Source organism: Triturus cristatus, chromosome 7 (assembly GCF_964204655.1).
Source record: "Triturus cristatus chromosome 7, aTriCri1.1, whole genome shotgun sequence".
In the NCBI taxonomy this organism is placed as follows: Eukaryota; Metazoa; Chordata; class Amphibia; order Caudata; family Salamandridae; genus Triturus; species Triturus cristatus.
In genome coordinates, this window is record NC_140590.1 from 813,714,972 (window position 1) to 813,736,785 (window position 21,814).

The following is a 21,814-nucleotide window of genomic DNA, read 5'->3' on the forward strand; positions in this document are numbered from 1 at the left end:
CAGCATAACGCTGCGTCCAACAGCCAACTGTCATTGGATGCGGTGTGAGAACTTGTCCCCGACCAGAAGAATCAAAGTTGGCCACCTTGGCCAGAGTGAGAATCTGTGCGCACGTCGATTATAGAGATGTGCTGTTCGCAGACATTCCCACTAAAGCTGCACTACAGGCAGCAAGGAAAACAAATCTGTAAACTAAGTGTGTAGTTACGGTTCCGAGAGGGAACCCTTTGTCCATGACACTGCGAAGACCACACTGGCTCAATGCGGAGGCACATCCAGGTCAGTATGGTAGTATTTAAAAAGAAAAAAAATGTTTTTTTTTTGTAGTTTGAACATACAATCAAAGAAATCATGAATACACAATACAAGTTGAATGTCGGGCAGGAGCATTTCGTGTAGGGCAAAAAATATAGCAACATTTTCTCTGAAAGAGAGCATGCGGTTAGATTCGAAACTATACATGTACAAGTGTCGAGGGTCGCATTGGAATTATCCACACTTATCGAAAATGGGTCAGGTACCACAATTTTCAAGGTTCTTTCCCCGATCTCCCCGGTAACAAGTCCAATCCCTCCTCCTCCACCCATTTCCAAGCCATAATATTTTATCCATGGAGCCCATATCTTTCAGAATTTTCGGGGACAACCCCTTGCTTTTTTATGTCACTTTATTCGGCAACCATTGAGATCTAGGCATGCTCTCCACTCTTTGAGTGTATGGAGTTGGGGGGCACCCCAGTATCGAGCTATGTCCCTCTTGGCTACCACCAGACCCAAATTAGCCAACGTGAGTTTATGACGTGGCAGGTCCACATCTGTGGGGATTCTCAGTAGGAGAAACCTAGCTTCCAACTTGAGTTGGGCTTCCAGTATACTGTTTAATTCCTTCACTATCTTATTCCAGTATATTTGAATCCAGCTGCACTCCCAGAGGGTGTGTATAAATGTACCGCATTCTGTGTGGCATCTGAGGCAGCCTGGGGTGTCTGCTCTCCCCATATGGTGTAGCCTTGCTCTGTCAAAGTAAGTCTTGTGAAGGATTTTATATTGAATGAGACGTAATCTTAGTTTAATCGCCACTTTACGTGGGTGCATAAAGGCGGCCTCCCAGTCGATGTCTTCCATTGGGCCAGTGGTGAGTTCCCATTTAGCTCTAAGTGGACCTAGTTTGTCAGGCATGTTGTTGATTAGTGTTTTGTATGTCAGCGAGATGGCCTTAGCAGGAATCTCTTCTTGCAAGAGTCTGCCTTCTAATGAGGCACATTCCGGCAGCCTCTGCTTGCCACGCATAATTCAGTCTAAGATAGGCATAGGATTGAGTGGCGTGGAGCTGATATGTGGCTTGAAGCGTGCTGAATGGAGCCAATGTCCCTTTCCCTATTACATCCCCTATTTTGGAGTTGCCTCTTAGATCCCACTGTCTGAAGCCTCTCAGTTTTCGGATCTCAGCTCGTCTTGTTCCCTCCCATAATGGGGTCTCCCTTGTAGGTTTCATGTCCCATTTCATTTGCTTCTCAGCACTATTCCACGCTTCCAGCACCCTTGAGCCGGGTACTGCCTTTACCTCCATATATATAGTGTAATAGTGTGCGTTCTTGGAATTGTAGTCTTTCCAACATGTATGTGGGGTGTTCTCTCCGAGCGTGGTTCCATTTATTAATTACAATGCGATGGGCCGCTCTATAGTAGGCCCTGATGTCCAGTAGGGCCAAACCCCCATTATACGGGTTTCGGTGCAGCGTTTACAGCGCTATTCATGGGTGGGCCCCGTCCCATAGAAGCAAGCGTATCCCGCTGTTGAGGGTTGCAAACGGTCTCTGGTATTTTGGAGTAGGTGTTTTGCAACACATAAAGCAACTGGGGGGAGTGTGATCATCTTTTACATAGCAGCCCTCCCCATGATCATCAGAGGGAGTTTCCTCCACCTCTTGACATTTTCTTTAAAGTTTAAGAGAACCTGCCTAATATTATGTTCTAAGCTGGTTGCTACCTCAATGGGGATATAGAGTCCAAGGTAAGTGAACCCCTCTGTTGACATTCGTAGCCAGCTTGGGTAGGTCCCGGGCTCCACTGCCCCTCCCACTGGGTAAAAGGTAGATTTACTCCAGTTAATCTTGTACCCCGCGTGGCGGCCATATTCTTTAAAGATTGGCAAAATTTTGGAGAGTGTCGCTGTTGGGTCCGCAACATATAATAAAATACCGTCCGCATATAGGGGTATGCGTTCTTCCTCTAAAAATCGGGACTCGACTATGAAACCACCCAACCCTTGGTAGGCTCTAACAACACAGGCCAAAGGCTCCAATATGTGGGCAAACAGTAGGGGAGACAGGGGACAACCCTGTCTAGTGTCCCTTTGAATCGGCCAGCTCCTCGAGGTAACCCCATTTACCCAGACTTTTAGCCTCAGGAGCATTGTACAGAAGTGCCAACCATTCCCGAAATACTAGACCAAATCCAATTTTTTCCAAGGCACATCTCATAAAGGTCCAATGAATGGTATTGAATGCCTTCTGGGCGTCAAGTGAAAGGAGCAGATGGGGGCTATCTCTCTCGACTCTGAACCGTGTCCATACAATTAGCCCGTCACCATAGGTTAAAGCGTGTGGCTCGCTTTGGCATAAAACCCGATTGGTCTCTATGTATCAGGGGGGCGATAACCGTCAAGAGGCGCATCGCAAGATTTGTGGCCAGAATCTTTTTCAGTATTGAGCAGTTTTGAGATAAGACCCAGAATCTTCTGGAGGTTTCCCTATTTTATGAATTACCACTACCGTTGCCATTCTGAGATATTTTGGGAGAATCCCTTGCTCTTTTGACATCCTGAACATATTTAGTAAAGGTGGGGCCACTAGGCTACTATTTATTTTAAAAAAATTCCCCCGGGAGTCCATTTGGGCCTGGGTTTTTCCTGACTTTTGGCCGCCAATGGCCTCCGTCACTTCTTCGAGAGCTAGGTCTTACTCTAGCCTATCCCTCTCCTCCTGGGAGAGTGAAGGAAGCTCAATTGTGTCTAAGTAGTGGGTTGTTTGTGCCTCACTCGTCTGTGGGCTAGCTGCATAGAGTTCTGTGTAATACCGGGAAAGGCCCCCCGCTATATCTTTGGGTGTGGTGTGTGTATGACTTCGTTCTTAAATGGACATTACCCAGCTCGTCTCAATTTCCTTCCTGCATAGCCATGCGAGTAGTTTACCCGCCCTATCTCCTGTCTCGTACAGCCGGTGTTGGACTGACAGTTGGTGAGCCTTTGTCTCTTGAGTTACCAGCGCCTGGTACTCCCTTTTGGTTAGTTCAATTTGGCGAGGGGTATGACTACTCAATGCGGAGGTTCCACTTCCTTCTAGACTTAACATTTTACGTTCTAAGGCCTCTATCTCTTGGGTTTCTCTTCGTTTTTTATGGGCAATTATATTTTGTGCTCTATTTCTGATCACTGTCTTGAATGCTTCCCATAAAGTGACTTCCGGCTGTCTTGAGCAGTCATTTTCCTTAAAATAGAGCTCCGAGTCCACCCTGAGCTCTTTAGCAGCCCCTTTATCTTTCAAGGCCCATGAGATCAATCTCCAGTTCGCTACCTGGTTGCCACCCCTCCCTCCCACCGTTAATAGAAGCGGTAAATGGTCTGAGATGCCCCGAGCTAAGTATTCCACCATCTCTACATGTCCGACCTCCCCCCGCTGGAGCGAAGAGGTAGTCCAGTCTCGAACACCCTGTGAGCTCCTGAGAAATGGTAATAGACACGTGTGTTCGGGTGATGCCGTCGCCATAGGTCGGTTAACCCAAGGTCAGCCTGGAACTTTGCAATGATGTGGGTCCATGCGGTTCAGGTCGTGATTGAGTTCGATCTAAAGAGGTTTCTCTCGCGTCATTGAAGTCCCCCCTCTGGAATGTAATAGGAGTTCCGTCAGTTTATCTAGCGTACGCTGCTGCAGTCGTGGGGGAGCGTATGCACTGATAAGTAAAAGCGTCTTACGATTCCAAATTCCCTGTACAGCAACATATGTCTCATCAGGGTCCACCCATTGTTGAGTAACACGAAAGGGGGGGGTGACTTTTTAATGAGAATTGCCACTCCTCTCGAACCCTTGGTAAAGCCTGCATGTACCAGGGTAGTGTAGTACCCTCTTCCTAGGAAAGAACAATGCGAACCCATCAGGTGCGTCTCCTGCAAATATATTATATCGGGTTTGAGTCTTTTAAGGTAGTTGGATACTAAACCTAGTTTATTTTGTTTCCTAACCCATTGACATTCCATGTCAGTACCGTGTACCTGCCCTCAGCCATTGCAATAAAGCTATTGAATCATCACATGCCCGGCCCTCTCCCGGAGTAGTGCCCACACCTCTCATCCCCATCTCAATCTCGATATTCATTTGAACTAACTGAAGAGAACATTCCCCCTCGCTCGCAATAAACTTAGTCCACAACATTTGACGGTGTCCAACATGCCCCCCACCCTACACTCTTCAGGTACCCACACCACCCCCCAATTTGTCAACATGACAACTCTGGCACGGGTAGTCCATCAAGAGGTCTGTAAACCTCCCTCCCACACCGATTCAATTACCTACACAACAATGTAGTATCAACACAAGGTATACTTCCCTTTATCAGGCCAAGGTTCTACAATGTCTGCCAGGCCCTGCAGTTATCTTACTGCCTTTTGGCAGCTGTCAGGCCCCTGCATCTCATTCCTCTTCGCAATTGCTGGACGGCTGCAGTTGTTGTGCACTTGCTTCTAGCAGGATCGGGTCTGGAGCTTCCAGCCGTTGAATACTCTCAAGAAGTGGATGCTCGCTATCTGCATCTGCTGACTCTTCTCTCTCTGACAGTTCAGTGTTGATGTTGTCACTCGATCTCCGAAGGGTTTGTGCGGCGTGTTCCTGGATGGTGTCATCTTCTGAGTCAGATATTTGTGACTTGTTTTCTCTAGGCCTCAAAGACCTCCCCGGTTTTCCCACGGCGGTACTCCGGACTTTCAACACTCGTCTCAGACGTTTTTCTTTAGGCCTTTCCTGGCTGGAACCCATCCTCTTTTCTGTGTACAGATCTTGAAGCGTTCTACGTCTTAACAGGGGCCGTTCCTCAATCCACGAACATGCCTCGTCTGGGTTCTGAAAAAACTGTATGGTGCATTGGAAGATGACTTTAAGTTTAGCTGGGAACAGTAACATGTATTGGATCCCGAGTGCTTAAGTTTCGCCTTGATAGGGTCAAAGTTCATTTTTGCTTTTGCACGTCATGTGAATAGTCCGAGAATACCATCACTCGTGTATTTTCCTATTTAATCTCCCCTTTTTTCTGCAGCTCACAAAGTATTAGATTCTTATCCTGAAAGTTCAAGAAACGGGCTATCAAGGGTCGAGGGAGAGCCCCCGGTGGTGGGCAGACATTGGGCATCCGGTGCACCCTCTCTATGACAAAACAGGTCAAGAACTGTGTATCTGGAAGGGGTTCTTTTAGAAATGTCAGGAGAAACTGTCCCGGATCGGTTCACTCCCCATCTTCCAGAAAACCGATGAATCTAAGGTTATTCCTGCGGGCCCTATTTTCAGCGTCATCCACCCTCCAGGGCACCTCTTTCATTGAAGCTAAGAGTCCTGTCACGTCTTTCCGCGTGGAGTGGGAGGTATCTTTAAGTTCCGAGATGCAGTGTTCCGCCTCGGTGACTCTCTCAGAAACTTTTCGTAGATCGTGGCGTAGTAATGTGACCTCCGAATGTATCTCTGCCATCTCCTCTCCAAGCTCTCTCTTGATGCATGAATCGCTTGTAGTATGGCTGCATTATCTGGGAAGGGGAGCAAGACCGCCCTCTGCACCCGCCAGTGCGGGGAGCACTTTGGCAGCTTTCCCAGTCTCGATGTTTTAGGGTCCTTGTCTCTCGCCATCTTGAGCAGTCTGGTGCTAGGTTGTGGCCAGGCGCGCGCTCTCACAATCGTGGCCCCTATATCACTGTTGGTGGCCTCCTTAAAACCTACATCCTAGGTTGTATTGTGGCTCTTAGATCAGCGTGCATAGTGTCTGCCGGACCGTGGAGGCTAGTGTGATGGCATCATTTCCCCTTCTGCTGTGTCCGAGTTCCAAAGAGGGCACCGAGGCCCACGTCTCCGTCCACCCTCTTGCCGCTTACTCCAGTGCTCTGCTCAGTGGGCATAGAGACTTGCAGAGGGGGGAGAGGCAGAGCCCAGGCCCACCAGACTACTTTTAGCTTGTCCTCATGTCTCACTACGCACGGAAGCTGGACTAGTACGTCCCTCGTAGCTCTGTATCACCCTTTGCTGCTTCTGCAGAATTACACCTTGAGCTTTGGTGAATCCCAGACTGATGTATCTGGTCACTTCTCAGTCCACAGTGCGAGGCCACAGTCTCCTTCTGACCTCATCCATGGATCCCAGAAATGCGCACTGGAGCCCGCGACCCCATCATCCCTCTCATCGCACACCCCGGCAGCCCACACAGGCGATATGGAAATCTGGGGGGGGGGGGGTTCAGCCCAGAAATGCCTTACCGGGATCCAACACTCAATCCAATCCACAGCCAGTTATGTGACCTGGAGGTAGGGAGCCACTCCGCCGCCGGCAAGGCGCGTTCAGTCTGCCCACTCCGTCTCCACAGTTCCGGATCTCCTCCTCCACTGGGAGGACATTCAACGCTCTTCGTCACGGTTCCAGTGGATGGTGGGGGCACTGTTCTCTGCCAAGTCCATTGCGAAAGTATGTGTCCCTGCGGTGTACCCCACTTCTACCTCTCAGCCCATGTTCTTCATGGGCCCAGTACATACATGCCAACATTTCAGAAGAGCAAAGTGGGAGATTCTTTAAAAAAAAAAATCGGGAGAATGGAGCCTTGAATCGGGTTACTGTCCTGTATGGGCCTTGGAAGTGTGCTGCTGCAGGATCGGACATTTGAAACACAAATGCACGTTTTTTTCTTACCTTTCAGAAGTATGGAGCGCAATGGCAGGCAGAGAGAGGGTTATGCAGGTGTTCTACACTCACTGGCCTGGCAGGTTGCTGGCAGTGCATACACCAACGGCCCCCCTTCCCCCCCACCGTGTGGCAGCCCAGGCACACACACAGCCGCCCCGAGTACTTCACAGGTCTTTAAAAGACCATTCGCTTGTTAATGGGGCTTTGTTGGTTTTTCACCCCTTCCAGAGCCCCTGCATCGCCACTCTGACTATTGCTGGAAGAATTAGCACATTACACAATACCAAGCCCTGTCTGCTGAAATCCCGAGGAATCGGGTTTTTGCTTGCAGGAATCGGGAATCGGGAGGCGGGAGACTAGCCTTGAAATCGGTAGTCTCCCGCCTGAATCGGGAGTGTTGGCATGTATGCCAGTATGTCTCCGCGGGCAGCTCCAGCAGGACGCCATCTTGACGAGCGTCGCCGATTTCATTTCAGAAAGGGCTCGAATTACGGTGGTAATCGCCCGTTCACCGTTCTTCCAGCATGCCTCTGCCTCAGAGCGCCTTCCGGTCACCACTGGGGTCATTTTCTGGCATCGAGGGTCAGGATTTAGTCGGGCCGGCTGAGCTAGCAGAGAACGCAGCTACCCGGCCATGCTGTTGGCCACGCCCCCCCCCCCTATGATAGTATTAACCCATGAAGCCCTGCCAATCTAGCGCCTGATGTATTTAAGGAGCCCATTTAAATGTCACCAGCTCATCCAGGATCTTCGACTAGCATCTGAGGGGCATTTAGTCGTTCTGATACGTTAGAATAGCAAAGGGGAAAGATCATTAGTGACCAGATGAAAACTTTAGATTAAGCTGCCTCTTAGACTAAAATTGTGAGGAAAATGTATTTGCGTTAAGAAAAAAAGTTGACATTTTTTATTTCATATAAGCGATGCGATCATGAATTACCAAAAACACACGGGTCCGTGCCCCCGTAACCCCTGTTTACAGCGCTTCTAAATGGAAATCCTGAGGCTGTGAATGCTTTTAAAGAAACATTACTATATATTTTTTTTTTTATTATTAATAGTAGATCTGTTGCAATAGTATTAGAATATTCAGAATATTATTTTAACATCAGTGAACACAGACACCATACGCAGGGAAGCACACACTTAGACAATATGTAGACATACACACATACTCTCACAGACAACACACATCTAAGAGACAGATGACTATACAGATAGACAGAGGTGTAACCGAATGACCGACAGACATGCACGTCACCAAGCATACAGACAAAACCTCTAAATTGGCCACATCTATAAACTCTCATTTCCAAAGACCAGCACATGCTTCACATAGACCCCATGCAGGTCAAAGATCACGCATGCATTCAAGCTCCCAGACAGACATACCGGCGTCCATGTACTTGCACGCACTCAAACATACACACAGACCGCACACAGTGGCGCGCATAGACACTCACACACGTGACCTACATCCAGGATCACAGGGGTGGATGGGCGGCTTCGTGATTGATTTTGGCTTCTGTCCACTTAGTTCTTAATCTCGGAGCAAAGAAAAAGAAGTTTGGGGTGGAGAAAGGAATGTACACAGCCTGGGTGAGGCTCATCCAAAGATTACCGCAGAGTCACAATTGTTGTACTTCATTGTGCTTTACATCTCGCTTCATAACAGTCCACGTGCGACACAGATGCTCTGGATGAAAGACTATCGCCCTAATCCTTTACGCCCTCCTTGCAGGTGAGCTCCTAGAGGAGTCCCAGCTGGAGGCAACCAAATTGCGCCAAAGGGTGGAGGACCTGGTGAAGGAAAACCCAGTGCTGGAGTCGTCTCCACCGTTCTCCTCCTCCTCTGGTAAGCTGGGTACCGCTGAGGCAGCCCTTCCGGCAGGTAAGGGGATTCTAGGAGTGCGCGTGTTCGCTCCTTCCGTGTTTCTGTAAGTCTTCTCTCGCCTCCTCGACAGAATCTCTCGCCTTGTCATGTGTGTGTGTCCCACTCCTCTGCTTGGGCTTGCACCCTTCACTTGACACCTGTCTTACCTTTCCATGCCTGTCCGCTTCTGTCTTCCGGTTTGGTTCTGCTCCTTTCTCTGCAGTCTTCCACTCTTCTGTGTGTCACCAGACTCTCCTTCTTTCCTCGCTCCCATCTCCTTTTTGTTGCAAGTTCTTTCTTTCTTTGCCACAGGTCTAAAAGTGCCCTGCTCCTGACATTATCTGCTCTCTTTGTAATCCTTGCTCTCTGGGCCCGTGTGAGGGGCTTCTCCAGCGACCACAGCTGAGCCCTGCCGCTCCCCTACAGTAATGCACTTGCAGGTTTTGCTGTTAATAAAAACCTCTGCAATAGTGAGACAGGAGTCACCTAAAGTGCCTTTTGTTCGTCTGAAAGATAAACAACTCCAATGTAAATGCGTTTGCAATAACCAATAATCAAAATCCGTACTCGATAGAGTGAAGACGGGATCATGTGGTCTTAAACAATGGAGGATCTCTTTTTTGTGGCTCACTTTTGAAAGACTAGCTGCATGCCAAGTATTTGTGGATGACTGTTCCAGCATGCAACGTTTCGGATGCTTGCCATTTCGTTCTGTCCTTCCTCTGCATGCACAGCAGAGAATACAACCCAGGGGCAAGGAGAGCGTGGGACTAAAGGTGGGACAGAGAGCGGCGGGGGGGGGGGGGGGGGGGGGGGTGCTGATCTCATTGGCCAGCAATGTTTCAAGTGTCGAATTGAGAATATTAGAGTCAGTACAAATTGTTTCAAGTCTTGTTGGTAATGATAGGATGAACTATCTTCAGTAGGTAAATTAATATTTTGATCAATTTTGAAATGAAGTTCTGAAGATTAATCGGGTGGCCAGAGTGAATCCTTTAGACTTTGATACTGGTACCGTTGTTTTGCGCAATTCCCAAGTGTTTAATTGCCATTTTTCTTTTTGGACAGTGTTTCACTGGAATTTACATTTGTGAAAAGTAAGCCATTGAATTGTAGAGTTCTCCAGTAAGGATTTAAAGTTTCTAAGTCATTTGGTGAGAACACTCTCAAGCTGACCTGAGTGTAATCTGCTGTTGGAAACCGTCTCAATCCTTTCCTGGTTTGGAGCTCCCGAAAGTCCATGTAGTTGTCAAACCCGATGGGTGAATATCCAAGTCTTCAGGCATTCTAGATGACCAAGTGAGAGGGGGTGTAGAAGATTCCCTTCATATCAGTTGATTTCTATCTGTGGGATAAGGGGTGAAACTATCCGAGTCAAAGCATTTCAGTAGTAGTAAGGGTCTAGTGGTGGGATATTCAGGTGCTGGACAACGAAAAGGAGAAGAACTAACCCTTTATGGGTTCTGGAGTAGTGAGCTACACCTCATCAGGGGTCGCAAGCACTATATAATTGCAAACCTTTTCCCTCTGCTATCCCTCCTCTATCCTTCTGAATCCAAATAACTGACTAACATAGCCACCACCCAATTTATTTCACTATACTAATTCACCACTGATCCTTTATGGGTTCTGGATTAGCGTGCTATTCGCCGAAAAAGCGCTTCAACGCCTCACCAGGGGTAGTAAGCACTATCTAATTACAATTACAACATTGGTTAGAACTGGTACCTTTCCATATAATTTTCTGAATGCTCAGAGAACCAAATAATTACGTTTCTTCAAAGATCGTTCCAGAAGTTGGCAGCAGGCTAAAACAAAGCTCCCGCTTCAAAGTCTAGAACCTTGGGACTTTACGGAGGCATTTATCACAGAGGCAAAGATTTTTTCTAATGTTTATAGAGAGCAAATATAGTGTGTGGAAATCCCATAAATACCCTGATGAGTCACTCTAGCAGGAATGTAAGTCTTTACTGGTAGCTGGTGCAGTCTTTTCAGCAAAGGGTGATCGGCATCCGACTGTGGGTTTCTCGTCATTTTGAAAGACCTGAAGGAGTTGCTAGAGATATTGTGAGAGCACTGCATAATGTGTGTTGCTGAAGATTAGTACCTATTATTGTGTGTGGAGTGGTTGCATAGGGATCATGAGAGGCCGTTCCACTAATCCGCTATCTTGTGGAAAGAATATTTAGTAGTGTCTCATGATTGTGGGCATAAAATGCCGCTGAGGGCTGCAGTTTTAGTAGATGGCAGGTTTCGGCACTGTCCATCACCTGCAGAGCTTCATCCAGTTCCACTTTGGATGCTGTCTCTGCATAGTTTTGGTGTGAACCCCAATTGACCATGTATTTTTGAAGTTGTTAACTGTTATCTGAGATTTCCCAGGAACGGCATTTTGGAAACTAGTAAAAGCTTCATCAGGATTTCAGTACCCATTACCACAAAAGAGGGGGAGTTTGCCCTGTGATTAGAGATAATGGGAAAGAAAGAGGCAGACACCAATCCCCCTGGTATGTATCTGGCTCCATAGTGTGCAGTGCTTCATACTGACACATTGGGCTGCATATTTTGTCTGTCAGCGGGATGTTTCCACAAGCAAGAAGCTAAAGGGATTGTGTGTCTCAAATGCCAAAAGAAGACATAGTTGGGGCAAACAGCCACCACCACTGTATTGCTATTATAAGGATATGAGGTAAACTGAAATGTGGTACACACAGGTAGCGACTAACAGTAAAGAAATCTTTTAGAGTTAGTGACTGACAGAACTGCAGCTCCATGGCATGATTGCTGTTCACTTTTCCATGCCATACCCTACGAAGGTGAACTCGTTCCATGTAAAGGTACGTCCACTTCACAGATGAGTGTACCAGACTAGTGCCACATACACCTGTAGCACAGCGGAATGTGGCTTTTCACTCCATTACCAAGACTGGATCAGTACTGGAACATGATTTTCCTTCATACTGCTTCTGCAAGATCTTTTTATTTTTTTCCACTTTAATTTTTTGGGTTTGTCCCTTTACCTTCTATAGTCTCCCCTTAATGCTTCTCACCTGGCCACAATCTCCTGAACGGTTTCGGACACTGATGTAAATTCCCGAGATTGAAAGCGCAGAAGAACTGACGTCGGGCACGGTTTGAATAGTTAACCTCTTATCCTGCGCACCTCTTGCTCCTCCAAGGGTTCCTATTTGCCACTGAGGGGCTAGGGGTGTAGGGCGTGGAAACCGCAGGTAGGGAAACAAAGCCACTGTCTATTACTTGCCATTTTGAACTTTGAGGAGTAGCAAAGAGCAAGCCATTGATGGCAGATGTTACTATAGGATGCCCCTAATAAATGTCTTTTGTTCTCCATCCCCCATTCCACTTTGCGTCTGCGCGACCTCCCGCTCATGTTTACGGGGTCTCTTGTGCTCTTGCTTCTTACAGAAAATGATCCGCTTCTTGGCTCGTTTGTTCTCCCAGATCAAGATGAGAAAGAGCAGAAACCGCAACCCAAGAGTGATCAGAAATCCCCAGGCAGTGTGAGTATGGAAAGAAAATGGCCTAAAGGGGGCGAGGGGGGGCTATAGTGGTCAGGGATGGGGTGAAATGCTCATGCCTTGCAGGTGATGGCTTGGACACGCCAAGAGTTTTGCACCATGGACTTCATGAATCTCTTGTTTGTCAGCGATGGCACCATCTGTTCAGGTATACTGGGGTGGTGGGAAAGGGAAGGTTTAAAGAAAGTCTCTCACTTTCACTTTACCTACAGGGATCTTCATCGGAATTTGAAATTGTACCAGCGGATGAGAAGGGGTCCTCGCGAGGCAGTGAGAAATCGGTAAGTCCATGCAATGGATGATTGCCTGTAATTACTCATGGCCCATGGGATATGGTGAGGGCGGCCCATGTAGTTCTTTGCCTACAGGCCCCGGTTCCTTGTGCTTTGGTGAAGGCAATGGACGTAATGCAGGAGTGGGGTTTGCCACTGGATAACACTTTAAACGATGCTCCCAGTGAATGACAAGAGTCCATGAGCTGTCGCTCATTGTTTGCCCTGCTTGAGGCTGGATGGCCTCATCCAGTGTTGCAGGTGTTACAAGGCTGGGGGTCTGAGAATTGAGATGCACTTGTGCAAAAACGTAAATATATGTTTGCCTTTGTCACACACGTGAAAGATGCTCTGTGTCCTGTGATAGCTCCATGATTGGAACCGTGGAGGTGTGTTGTGTATATTTGTGTAGTGCACTATCACCCGCGCGAGGGTCTCCTGGGGTTGAAAATAAGGGGTAACCTTACAAAGCCCCACCGGTGATTCTGGTGTTGGGTCACAAGAGAGCTCTCCCAGTTCAAGAGAGGGTGTCCTCTGTTCTGTATTGATGCCTCTATCCCTCACACGGTCAGGTAACTGAATGTATCTCGACTCAATAAAACGTTGAGGACGGAAGCAAACTTCCTCCAGGGCGTCTTGACTGCAAGGGTACATAGGAGAGCAAGCAGTAGGATGTTCAGGTCTACAGTAAGTGTCTTCGAGTCGGGGGTAACAAGCGGTTCCTTCAAGCTTGTGGGACTGCACAGCTGAGGAAGGTTCCGAGTTCACCCGGAGGCTGCCGCACACTTCTCATGCTTTGCTTGGCAGAAGTATGCGGATGAATGAATCCGATCCTGTTCAAGCGTGGTTCCTTTGGAAGCTATTTGGAGACGCGGCCAAGTGTCCGATGTGGGGGGGGATCTTCTTGCCCATTCTTTTGCGTCAGCCCTGTGCAGACAGACCCTGTCACCCCTGCTCCTTGCGCAGGTTGCTAATGCTAGCTACGCTGGCCGCTGCCCTGCCAGGCCTGCCTGGTGAATGCTGACTGCTGAACAGTCACTCACCCCTGCTCTCACTCTCACCCCAGGGTACTCATGCCCTCTGCTGACTGTAGAGTAAACGGGGAAAGCCCCTTCACATCTTTCCTCCCACGCGGCTTTTTTTGCTCTTTCTCTGCCGGGAAACACTGGGGATCCAGTGAGTCACTGCAGCCAGGAGGCGTTTGTTTCTTTTTAGGAAAAGGAATCGGATGCGGAACCTTCTGTGCCGGCCTCACTCTTCGGTCTGCTCGTCGCCGGTGCCCATGGGTCATCGCTCGGGCAGCCGCCGTAATACCCTGTAGAGAGCGCACAGGGGGAGGGGCGCAAAACCCAGTGCCCCGCTTCTTTTACTAAGTGTAAAGGGTAGGATTCAATCAAACCCCGTAAAGCTATCGCTGCATATAGCGATGCTCCTGAGCTATACATTCCCTTATGTACACAGTGTCCGCCTTTAAACATAATACAGACCTAAACCTGAACATACAGGCAGGGACATGAGACAAACTCTGGCCATAACTCGGCTCCCACAACACATTCCTGTTGAGGAAACCGGTGGCCGAGCCGAGGGCTGAAGCCTGAGGGGTTATCCTTGCCCACCGAGGCAGCACTGACGAGCTTGGGTAAATACAAGGAAAATTCAACAAGTTGACAATGAAGGCTTCAATCCCCACGTGTTCAGTATCTCGCACAGAGACCAAGCACTCCATAGAACACTGCTGATACTCTGATAAACATTTGGAAACAAATGGCCTTCCCAGATATAATGGGCAACCGGTGGATGGGGAGGCAGTGGTGGTGGAGGAGGACTGAAGAGCCAGGCCCCGGGCTCCAAGGGCTCGAGGGCCTCAGTGTTGCCCAGTGCTGGCATCCCACTCACCGCACAGGGGCTCTTGCTGTCCCACCAGTGCTTGTGAAACTGAGCAGAAGAGCAGGATCGGCAACTGTGGCGGAGCAATTGTGCCATAGGCTCTAAAGCAGGGAACAATAAACGTCCCTCTGTACTCTAGTCGAATTGTAAAGCCTTACAGTCAACCATAACTGGGGCGCGATGAGCCCCTCACACCCCTTTCAACCAGTGCCACTGTACTTGCCGGACTAGGGACTGCTATACTGTTGGCAGTTCCGTTCCCTTCTTCTGCAGGTCCGAGTTGCCCAAGTGTTCTCCAGTGATAATGATTCATGGACTTCCGCATCCCTCTGTTGTTAAGACGCATCAGGCCTGACTAACACTCTCTGGCCCATATTTACACTGATGTGAGTTTGGTGGAAGCTCAGAGTACCCGATGCTCCTAAAAAGTTCTCCTCTACTGGCACAACTCGCAAGCAGTTGTTTGAATCCAAAACGCACACAGTACCAAGAACCATGGAAATGGAAAATGCAGCACTATAAAAAAAAATGTTAAAAACCTGTAACTGGCTGAAGTGCAAATTGCTACAAACGCAAGCCCCTCCCAGTTGAGAAGGTTGAAGCTCTTACAGCAAGAGTATTTTGCGTTAGCCAAAAGAGATGTACAACATGCCATACAAGCAATGCATAGGAAGTTGTACGAAGTGAGTGATAAAACGGGTAGGCTACTTGCTTGGCTCAGTAGGAAGGAGCTGGAAAATAGATGGGTGACCCAGTTACAGATGGAAGATGATCAGGTCCATGTAACCCCAGAGGCCATAGCGCATGCCTTTGCAGGTTACTACGAGGCCTTCTATGCGAAAAGATCCTTAGCGGATGATGAACAGATCCACATGTATTTACAATCCATACAGCTCCCTCGACTGGAGTCCAGCGAAACACAAGCGCTGGAGGCAGAGTTGACGGCAAAAGAAATTCTGGAGGCCATAGGCCAGATGAAAACGAGGAAGTCTGCGGGTCCCAATTGACTCCCACCAGAATTATTTAAACAACATGGGGCACTTTATAGCAAGCATCTCTTGCAGATGTATCTTGAGGCGCGAGATGTGGGTACATTCCCCGAAGATTAGAGGGCAGCCACTATTGTGGTGATACCTAAAGAAGGACATCCGCCACAGAGATGTAGTTTGTACAGGCCCATCTCCCTAATAAATATGGAGACTAAGATCCTGGCCAGAACTCTGGCCAATAGACTTACGCAGGTTATTACGGGACTTGTTCATAGGGACCAGTCTGGCTTTATGCCTAAGAGATCGAGACACAACTTTAGACGCGTCTCTAACTGGTTGGAGATGGTAAAACATAGAACCGAGCCCCACCTTATACTCTCCCTGGACGCCGAGAAGGCCTTCGATACAGTCCATTGGCCGTTTCTCATGGCAGTCCTGGATAGACTGGGATTTGGTCCTGAGTTCAGGAAGTGGATAGCCCTACTGTATGAACGACCTGTGGCAAGGGTCAGGGTCAACGGGGTTACGTCTCGGAAGTTTCCGATTGAAAGGGGAACCCGACAGGGCTGCCCCCTGTCTCCCCTGCTTTTTGCAATCGTCCTAGAGCCCCTTGCATGTATAATTAGAGCACATCCAAGCATAACGGGTTTCCGAGCGAATGACAAAGACAATCTTGATGAGCGTATTTCATTGTATGCCGATGATATAATTCTATATGTCACGAACCCCGGCAAGACACTCCCTACCTTTATGACGTGCTGCGAGGAATATGGTAAACACACGGGGTACAGAATCAATTGGGAAAAGTCATGTATTTACCCGGCAGGACAAGGTGTTGGGACCGCAGTGTATCCCAGCCAACTCCAGGTTGCACCTAGAGGGATAAAATACCTGGGTCTTCAAGTCACGCTGGATAAGTCGCTGGCACTGGAGCGAAACCTGTATAAGATATTAGGAGAATTCCGCTTAGACGCAGAACGTTGGGCCTCGTTGCCCCTGACGCTGCTTGGAAGAGTGGCACTCTTTAAAATGATAACTTTACCAACATTTTTATATGTGCTGCAAAATACCTACCATCCAATCCCGGAAGAGGTGTTGATCAAGATTGATGACATCCTAAGAAAGTTTCTTTGGGGAGGGAAGCCCCCTAGGGTAGCACCGGGGAAGCTACAATGCAACCAATACAGTGGCGGCATTTCCTTGCCGGACCTTCGCTCCTATTACTGGGCTGCCCACTTGATAGTTATCAATGACTGGGAATTCGGAGACAGGGATCACCCTACCTATGCGCTTGAACACACACAATTCTTCAAAAAAACATTTCTGCATTATCTCTATGGAGGTAAAGGGGTCGCGAGATTGTTGCCAGCAACACAGACTGTAATCATGGCCTGGAAGAAAGTGGAGAGGCGGACGAAATGGGAAGGCAAGGTAACCAAGGAAACTCCGCTGTGGGTGGGAACACGACTCATGGAATTTGCTAAGCTGACAGGTTTCCGGAAATGGGACTTGGTAGGCATTTCCCAACTTAAAGATATAGTATACCAGAAGGAACTGGTGACGTTTTCGCGCCTCCAGACTGAATATAACATGAGCCGGATGCAGCATTTTAAATATTTACAACTGAGGCATGCATGGAGGGCGCAGCGTATTGATATGGAGGGCCTCCCGGAATACTCCCCACTGCAGGGTAGGCTTTTCATATACGAATTTGGGGTGAAAGTAATGTCCTGGACCTATAGAACAATCATGAATAACACACCGGACCCTTTGCAGACACTGAGGTCACGTTGGGAAGCCGATCTGGGGGACATAGATAACTTGGACTGGGAAATGGCTCTGATGCATCCTAGGGAGGTAGCTATTAGGTCCAGACTTCGATTGATTAAATTTAAGTACCTACACAGAATGTACTATGATAGAGCCCGACTGCATAGGATTGGAAGAGCGGAATCTCCCAACTGCCTGAAATGTCACACCATGGAAGGTACCTTCTTCCACACTGTTTGGGGATGCCCACAAGTGCATGTATATTGGGGAAAATTGTTGAAGGAGCTGGAGAATGTATTGCAAGACTCAATACCCCCAGATCCTCTGTTTATTCTGTTGGGCGTACCTACGGACATTGATCTCCCCAAGGCAAAACTAACATTGCTCCAGCTGGGACTGGTGGTGGCCAAATGGGACTTGGCAAAAGCGTGGGGTGCTGTATCTAATCCAACGCTAAAAGAATGGCGGAGGAGTATGGATATGTATATGTTGGGGGAAAAAACAACCTATACAGCAAGTGGGTGCCCGAAAAAATGTAGAAAAATATGGAAGCCTTGGTGGACTTACTACGGACTTACACTCACAGTGAACTGAGGGGGAGAGGGGCGGTGGGGAGGGGGAGAGGCAAGCAACTGATCACGTTGACACGTAATATTTTGGTAATGTTGAATGATTGTGTAATAGTACTGTTGAACTCCGCTCTGCATGTGAGGAACAAGAAAATTAGTTGCTCTGACTACTTGGAATGTTTTTGTAATGTAATTGGAAAAATGCACATAAATACATTCCCAAAAAAACAAAAAAAACATGTAACTTAACATAACATGACTAACCATCAGTGTATATCTCAATAACTTCTTCTTGGAAAATGCTTTTATGGTCATCGTTTTTTACCACTGACTTCACAATAAATAGGGTTACCGTTGATCCAGGTCCTATTTGACCAATGTGTTTTTATTTTTGTGGCCAATGATGTGTGCACACTTAGACCTGTTCCTCCTTCTTGTATATGACATACTTCTGTTTACAGGGCAGGCGCATAGCATCTCCTATTGATTTGAGCTCCGCCCTCTCAGTGTCTGTCTTCATTTTTTTAAATCTCTTTTTAGTTTTCACAGTCTTCAAGGTATCAGAAGTCCCCTTTCAGTGGGCCACGGAGCAAGCAGAAGTTACTAGGACCACCCGTGGTAATTGAGGCCTTTTACTCCGATGTCCCGGGGCCTGACATACTATGAATCCTGCTCAACAGGGCCATGCACCCCTTCTGCACCTGACTCTGTTAGGTAGCATTGGACAAGCAGCCAAGGCTCCTTCAGGGAGAAGCGCAGATACAGTTCATTGAACACGACCCCTAGCTCAGCGTGCAAAAACACGAACAATAAATCCATGTCCAGTCAAATACTCATTTTTGTATTGAAAGAAAGAAGTAAATAAATTCTAGTTCTACATATGCAAAGTGAAAAGGTAAACAATAACACAATCCCTCTTGAAGTCAGGGATCTAGTTGTTGTCAGCCCACTCCCTGTCCCACTTACTTTAGTGCAATGGGTTCGATGTTAATCCCCATTCACTGATGGCCACATCCATGGAATGTAAACTATTTGGCCATACTCAAGTTCTCCCTTCAAGAGTTCTCCCCTCTGACTCCTTTCGGATGTTTAGTCACAAGAGTCTATGGGGTCGCAATTCCGATTGCTGTATGCCTCCTGGGCCCCAAAGACTTAGTTCATGGTTTACTGGCAGTATGGAACACCTCAGCGGTGCAGCAAAGTCCTGCTCCGGATCAGCAAAGTCGGGCAGCACGCAGTGACAAGCGGCCGCACCTGGCAGGCGCAGGCTCTCTCTCCTCCGAGCCCCGCTAACGGCTGGTTCTAGTGATCTGGGTGTTCCAGCTTGGGTGATTGCACGATAAGTCACACTGCCCTTTGTGGGGGGGGGGGGGGTAGTTGATCTTCTTCCTCCAGCGGTGCTTCAGCAATGTCCTTTGAACCTCAGGCTTCCTTCTGTAGCCTTGGTCACAATCAGCAGTTTGTCATCCTGGGCGATGGCCCGAACCCTTGGCCTCAGCCTGTCCGTTGTCCTTCCTGGCATATGGGGTCACCGCCATGGCACTCACCCGTCAGGTCACACTGACCTGGCATTTATGTTCATGGTGCACACAAGGCTACCCACCATTGGGTCATGCAGGCCTGACGCACATTACCAAACCCTCGCTCCTTGGCTCAGTCCATTGGAGCCCCTGCTGGCACATGGGGGTAGCCGCATCAATCCAGCACACGGGCTATGCCCTGATCAATGCAAGGGCGTATTTCTCACAACCCACACAGGGATTTCTCAAGATAGGGTGCCCCTCTGGACCTTTCTCTTTCCAACTCTCTCCTCTTCTTCACAGGGCGCACTGGTTTTGGTGAGCAGGCAAGTACTGGTGCTCCTCAGCAGGTGCTTTTAGTTTCCCTGGGTGATGCTCCCATTTTACAGGGATGCAGCAATACACAAATCTGGGGGGAGGCCTGGGCTTCCCAAAATCGAACCCAAAGTCCTCCATATAACATACCAGTGCAGGCACACTTTCACTCACTGTACATCCACAGCACTCTTACTGCACAGCACTGTTATCCTCATGTATTATGCCCCCACAAGCATAACTATATGCAGCAAACTCATTCAGTCTGCACACACTGGTACAGTATGGAAAGGCCGCAGTACTGAACGGAGTGCGTTATTTTTAAAAACACACAATGCCAGCATGCACACATTTTCCATGCACGCAGTGTACCACACTTCACCCTTTGTGTAGTGTACTTCTTGCAAGCACACACGCACTCAGCACGTTTCCATCATGCACGACCTTCCACATCTACCCCTTGTAGGGCAGGGGTGAGTTAAGCACACAGCAGTGGAACTTTTAAATAGGGAAATGTGCCTATAGGCCTCACTCCAGTGACACAGCTAAAAAGATTCTGTTCGCTACTACTGATCACTAAAGTTATGATACCATCACCACACTTGTGCTGCTTAACTCCTGGTGAAGGCGGTAGCCTTCCAAAACGGAGGGCAGCGCTTTGGGCACCTCTCCTGGTCCAACAAGACCACAATCTGTGAGAGAGATCTATGTCATGCTGCACATGCATTATCCGTGTTCGCCCTATCAGCATTAGGGATTTGTACAGTACAGCTGGGCACTCAAGGCAGGCGTACACATCTTTACCATGCAGAGGGCTTTTCTGTCCCAATAAAAGGTCATGACAATGTCCGCAAGCAGAAACTTTGCAAAGTATCGTTACGGGGTAGAAATCTCGGCAGGCGGATAGCAGAAAATATCTACACCATAAGAAAGCATTAAGATTACATCTAAGAAACATGGGTTTTCCAAATAAGTACTTGTCCTATGAAAAAAAGAGTAACCATCCGGATATATCTAAAACTATAATCTCATGTAACAGAAGGAAAGACTGTGGGAAACTGGGCAGGGGAGGGCACCCTGGTGAGTTGAGCTGAAACACAGCTCAGTGTTTGTGTTTAAACCTCCTCTTGCTATGGGCCGCAGGCTCTTCATGCTGCTCTTTGCCTCAGAATCATAATACTTACTAGAAATGTGCCCGAAGAACTTCACACTTTGTGCCTCAAGCTCCTCGGGCCGTGTGTCGGGGTGCTGTAGCTCCTCAGCTTAGTCTGTGTCCTCAGTTGCCCCAACATGCACTTCCTGCCTGTCTCAAGTCTTTGCTGAGTGTGGGGAGTGCTTGAACGGGTGACTCGTAAGAATGGAGCACTGGAAGGATCTCACCCCCTGGTATCCATGTTCTATGAGGAGCCTTGGACCGTGCCAAGAACTTTACAAAATGGAGTTGAGCCTTCGTTTTTGGAATATTCCATCACGCGGTCATCTGAGACACGGGAACACTCCCAGAACCCCACAATTCCATGGCCTATTCTTTATTTATTGTAAGCATCACCTGTGTGTCTCCTTCAGTCTCTCAAAATGGAGAAAGAGAAAACAAAGTTTGTAAGAAAGACGCAGAGAAAAGCGGTAGCAGCAAAAGAGAGACAGTCAAATGGAGACAGAGAGGTGGAGATGAAAAATAGAAAATGCAGAAATCAGGGTAGAGAGAAGACAGGCAGAGAGAATGGTGGGGAGTGAGAAGGTGTGAGGGAGAGGGGAAAGCATAGAGACGGCAAAAAAGGAAGGGAAAGCGAGAGAGGTTATGAGAGGAGAGAGCGACTGAATGGGAGAAAAAGAGAGGAGCTGAGAGAAAATGAGATGGACAGCCTGAAAGAGAGACAGGCAATATTCAAGGAGAAGGGGAAAAGACAAAAACTCTGAGAGGCAACAAACCAGAGACGCACAGGAAGAAAGAGAAAAAACAGAAGGGGCAGGATGGAGAAAGGTAAATAGAAAGGTTACAGTAGAGAAGTTAGAAAGAAGTTAGTGAGAAAGCAAAATGGAGAATACAAAGGATAGAGATAGAGCAAGAGCAGAGACTAGAGGAGTAAAGATTGCGCGAAAAAGAGACCGACATACAGAGAGGGGAATGAGTTCAGCAGCAAGAAAGACAGCT

At 48.1% G+C, this 21,814-nt stretch overlaps 1 protein-coding gene across 8 annotated transcripts in view; it reads left to right on the top strand.

Moving 5' to 3' along the window:
* The window catches only part of TNIP1 (TNFAIP3 interacting protein 1), a 221,398-nt gene that overhangs the window by 87,022 nt on the left and 112,562 nt on the right, over positions 1-21,814 (top strand). For 4 of the 8 annotated variants that reach the window (XM_085617685.1, XM_085617688.1, XM_085617687.1 and 1 more), the window contains exons 3-5: positions 8,670-8,819; positions 12,228-12,322; positions 12,553-12,621. In XM_085617685.1, coding sequence (XP_085473811.1) covers positions 8,670-8,819; positions 12,228-12,322; positions 12,553-12,621 — 314 coding nt within the window. The remainder of the gene's footprint in view (positions 1-8,669; positions 8,820-12,227; positions 12,323-12,552; positions 12,622-21,814) is intronic. The other 4 variants (XM_085617686.1, XM_085617690.1, XM_085617689.1 and 1 more) reach the window with 1 other exon arrangement.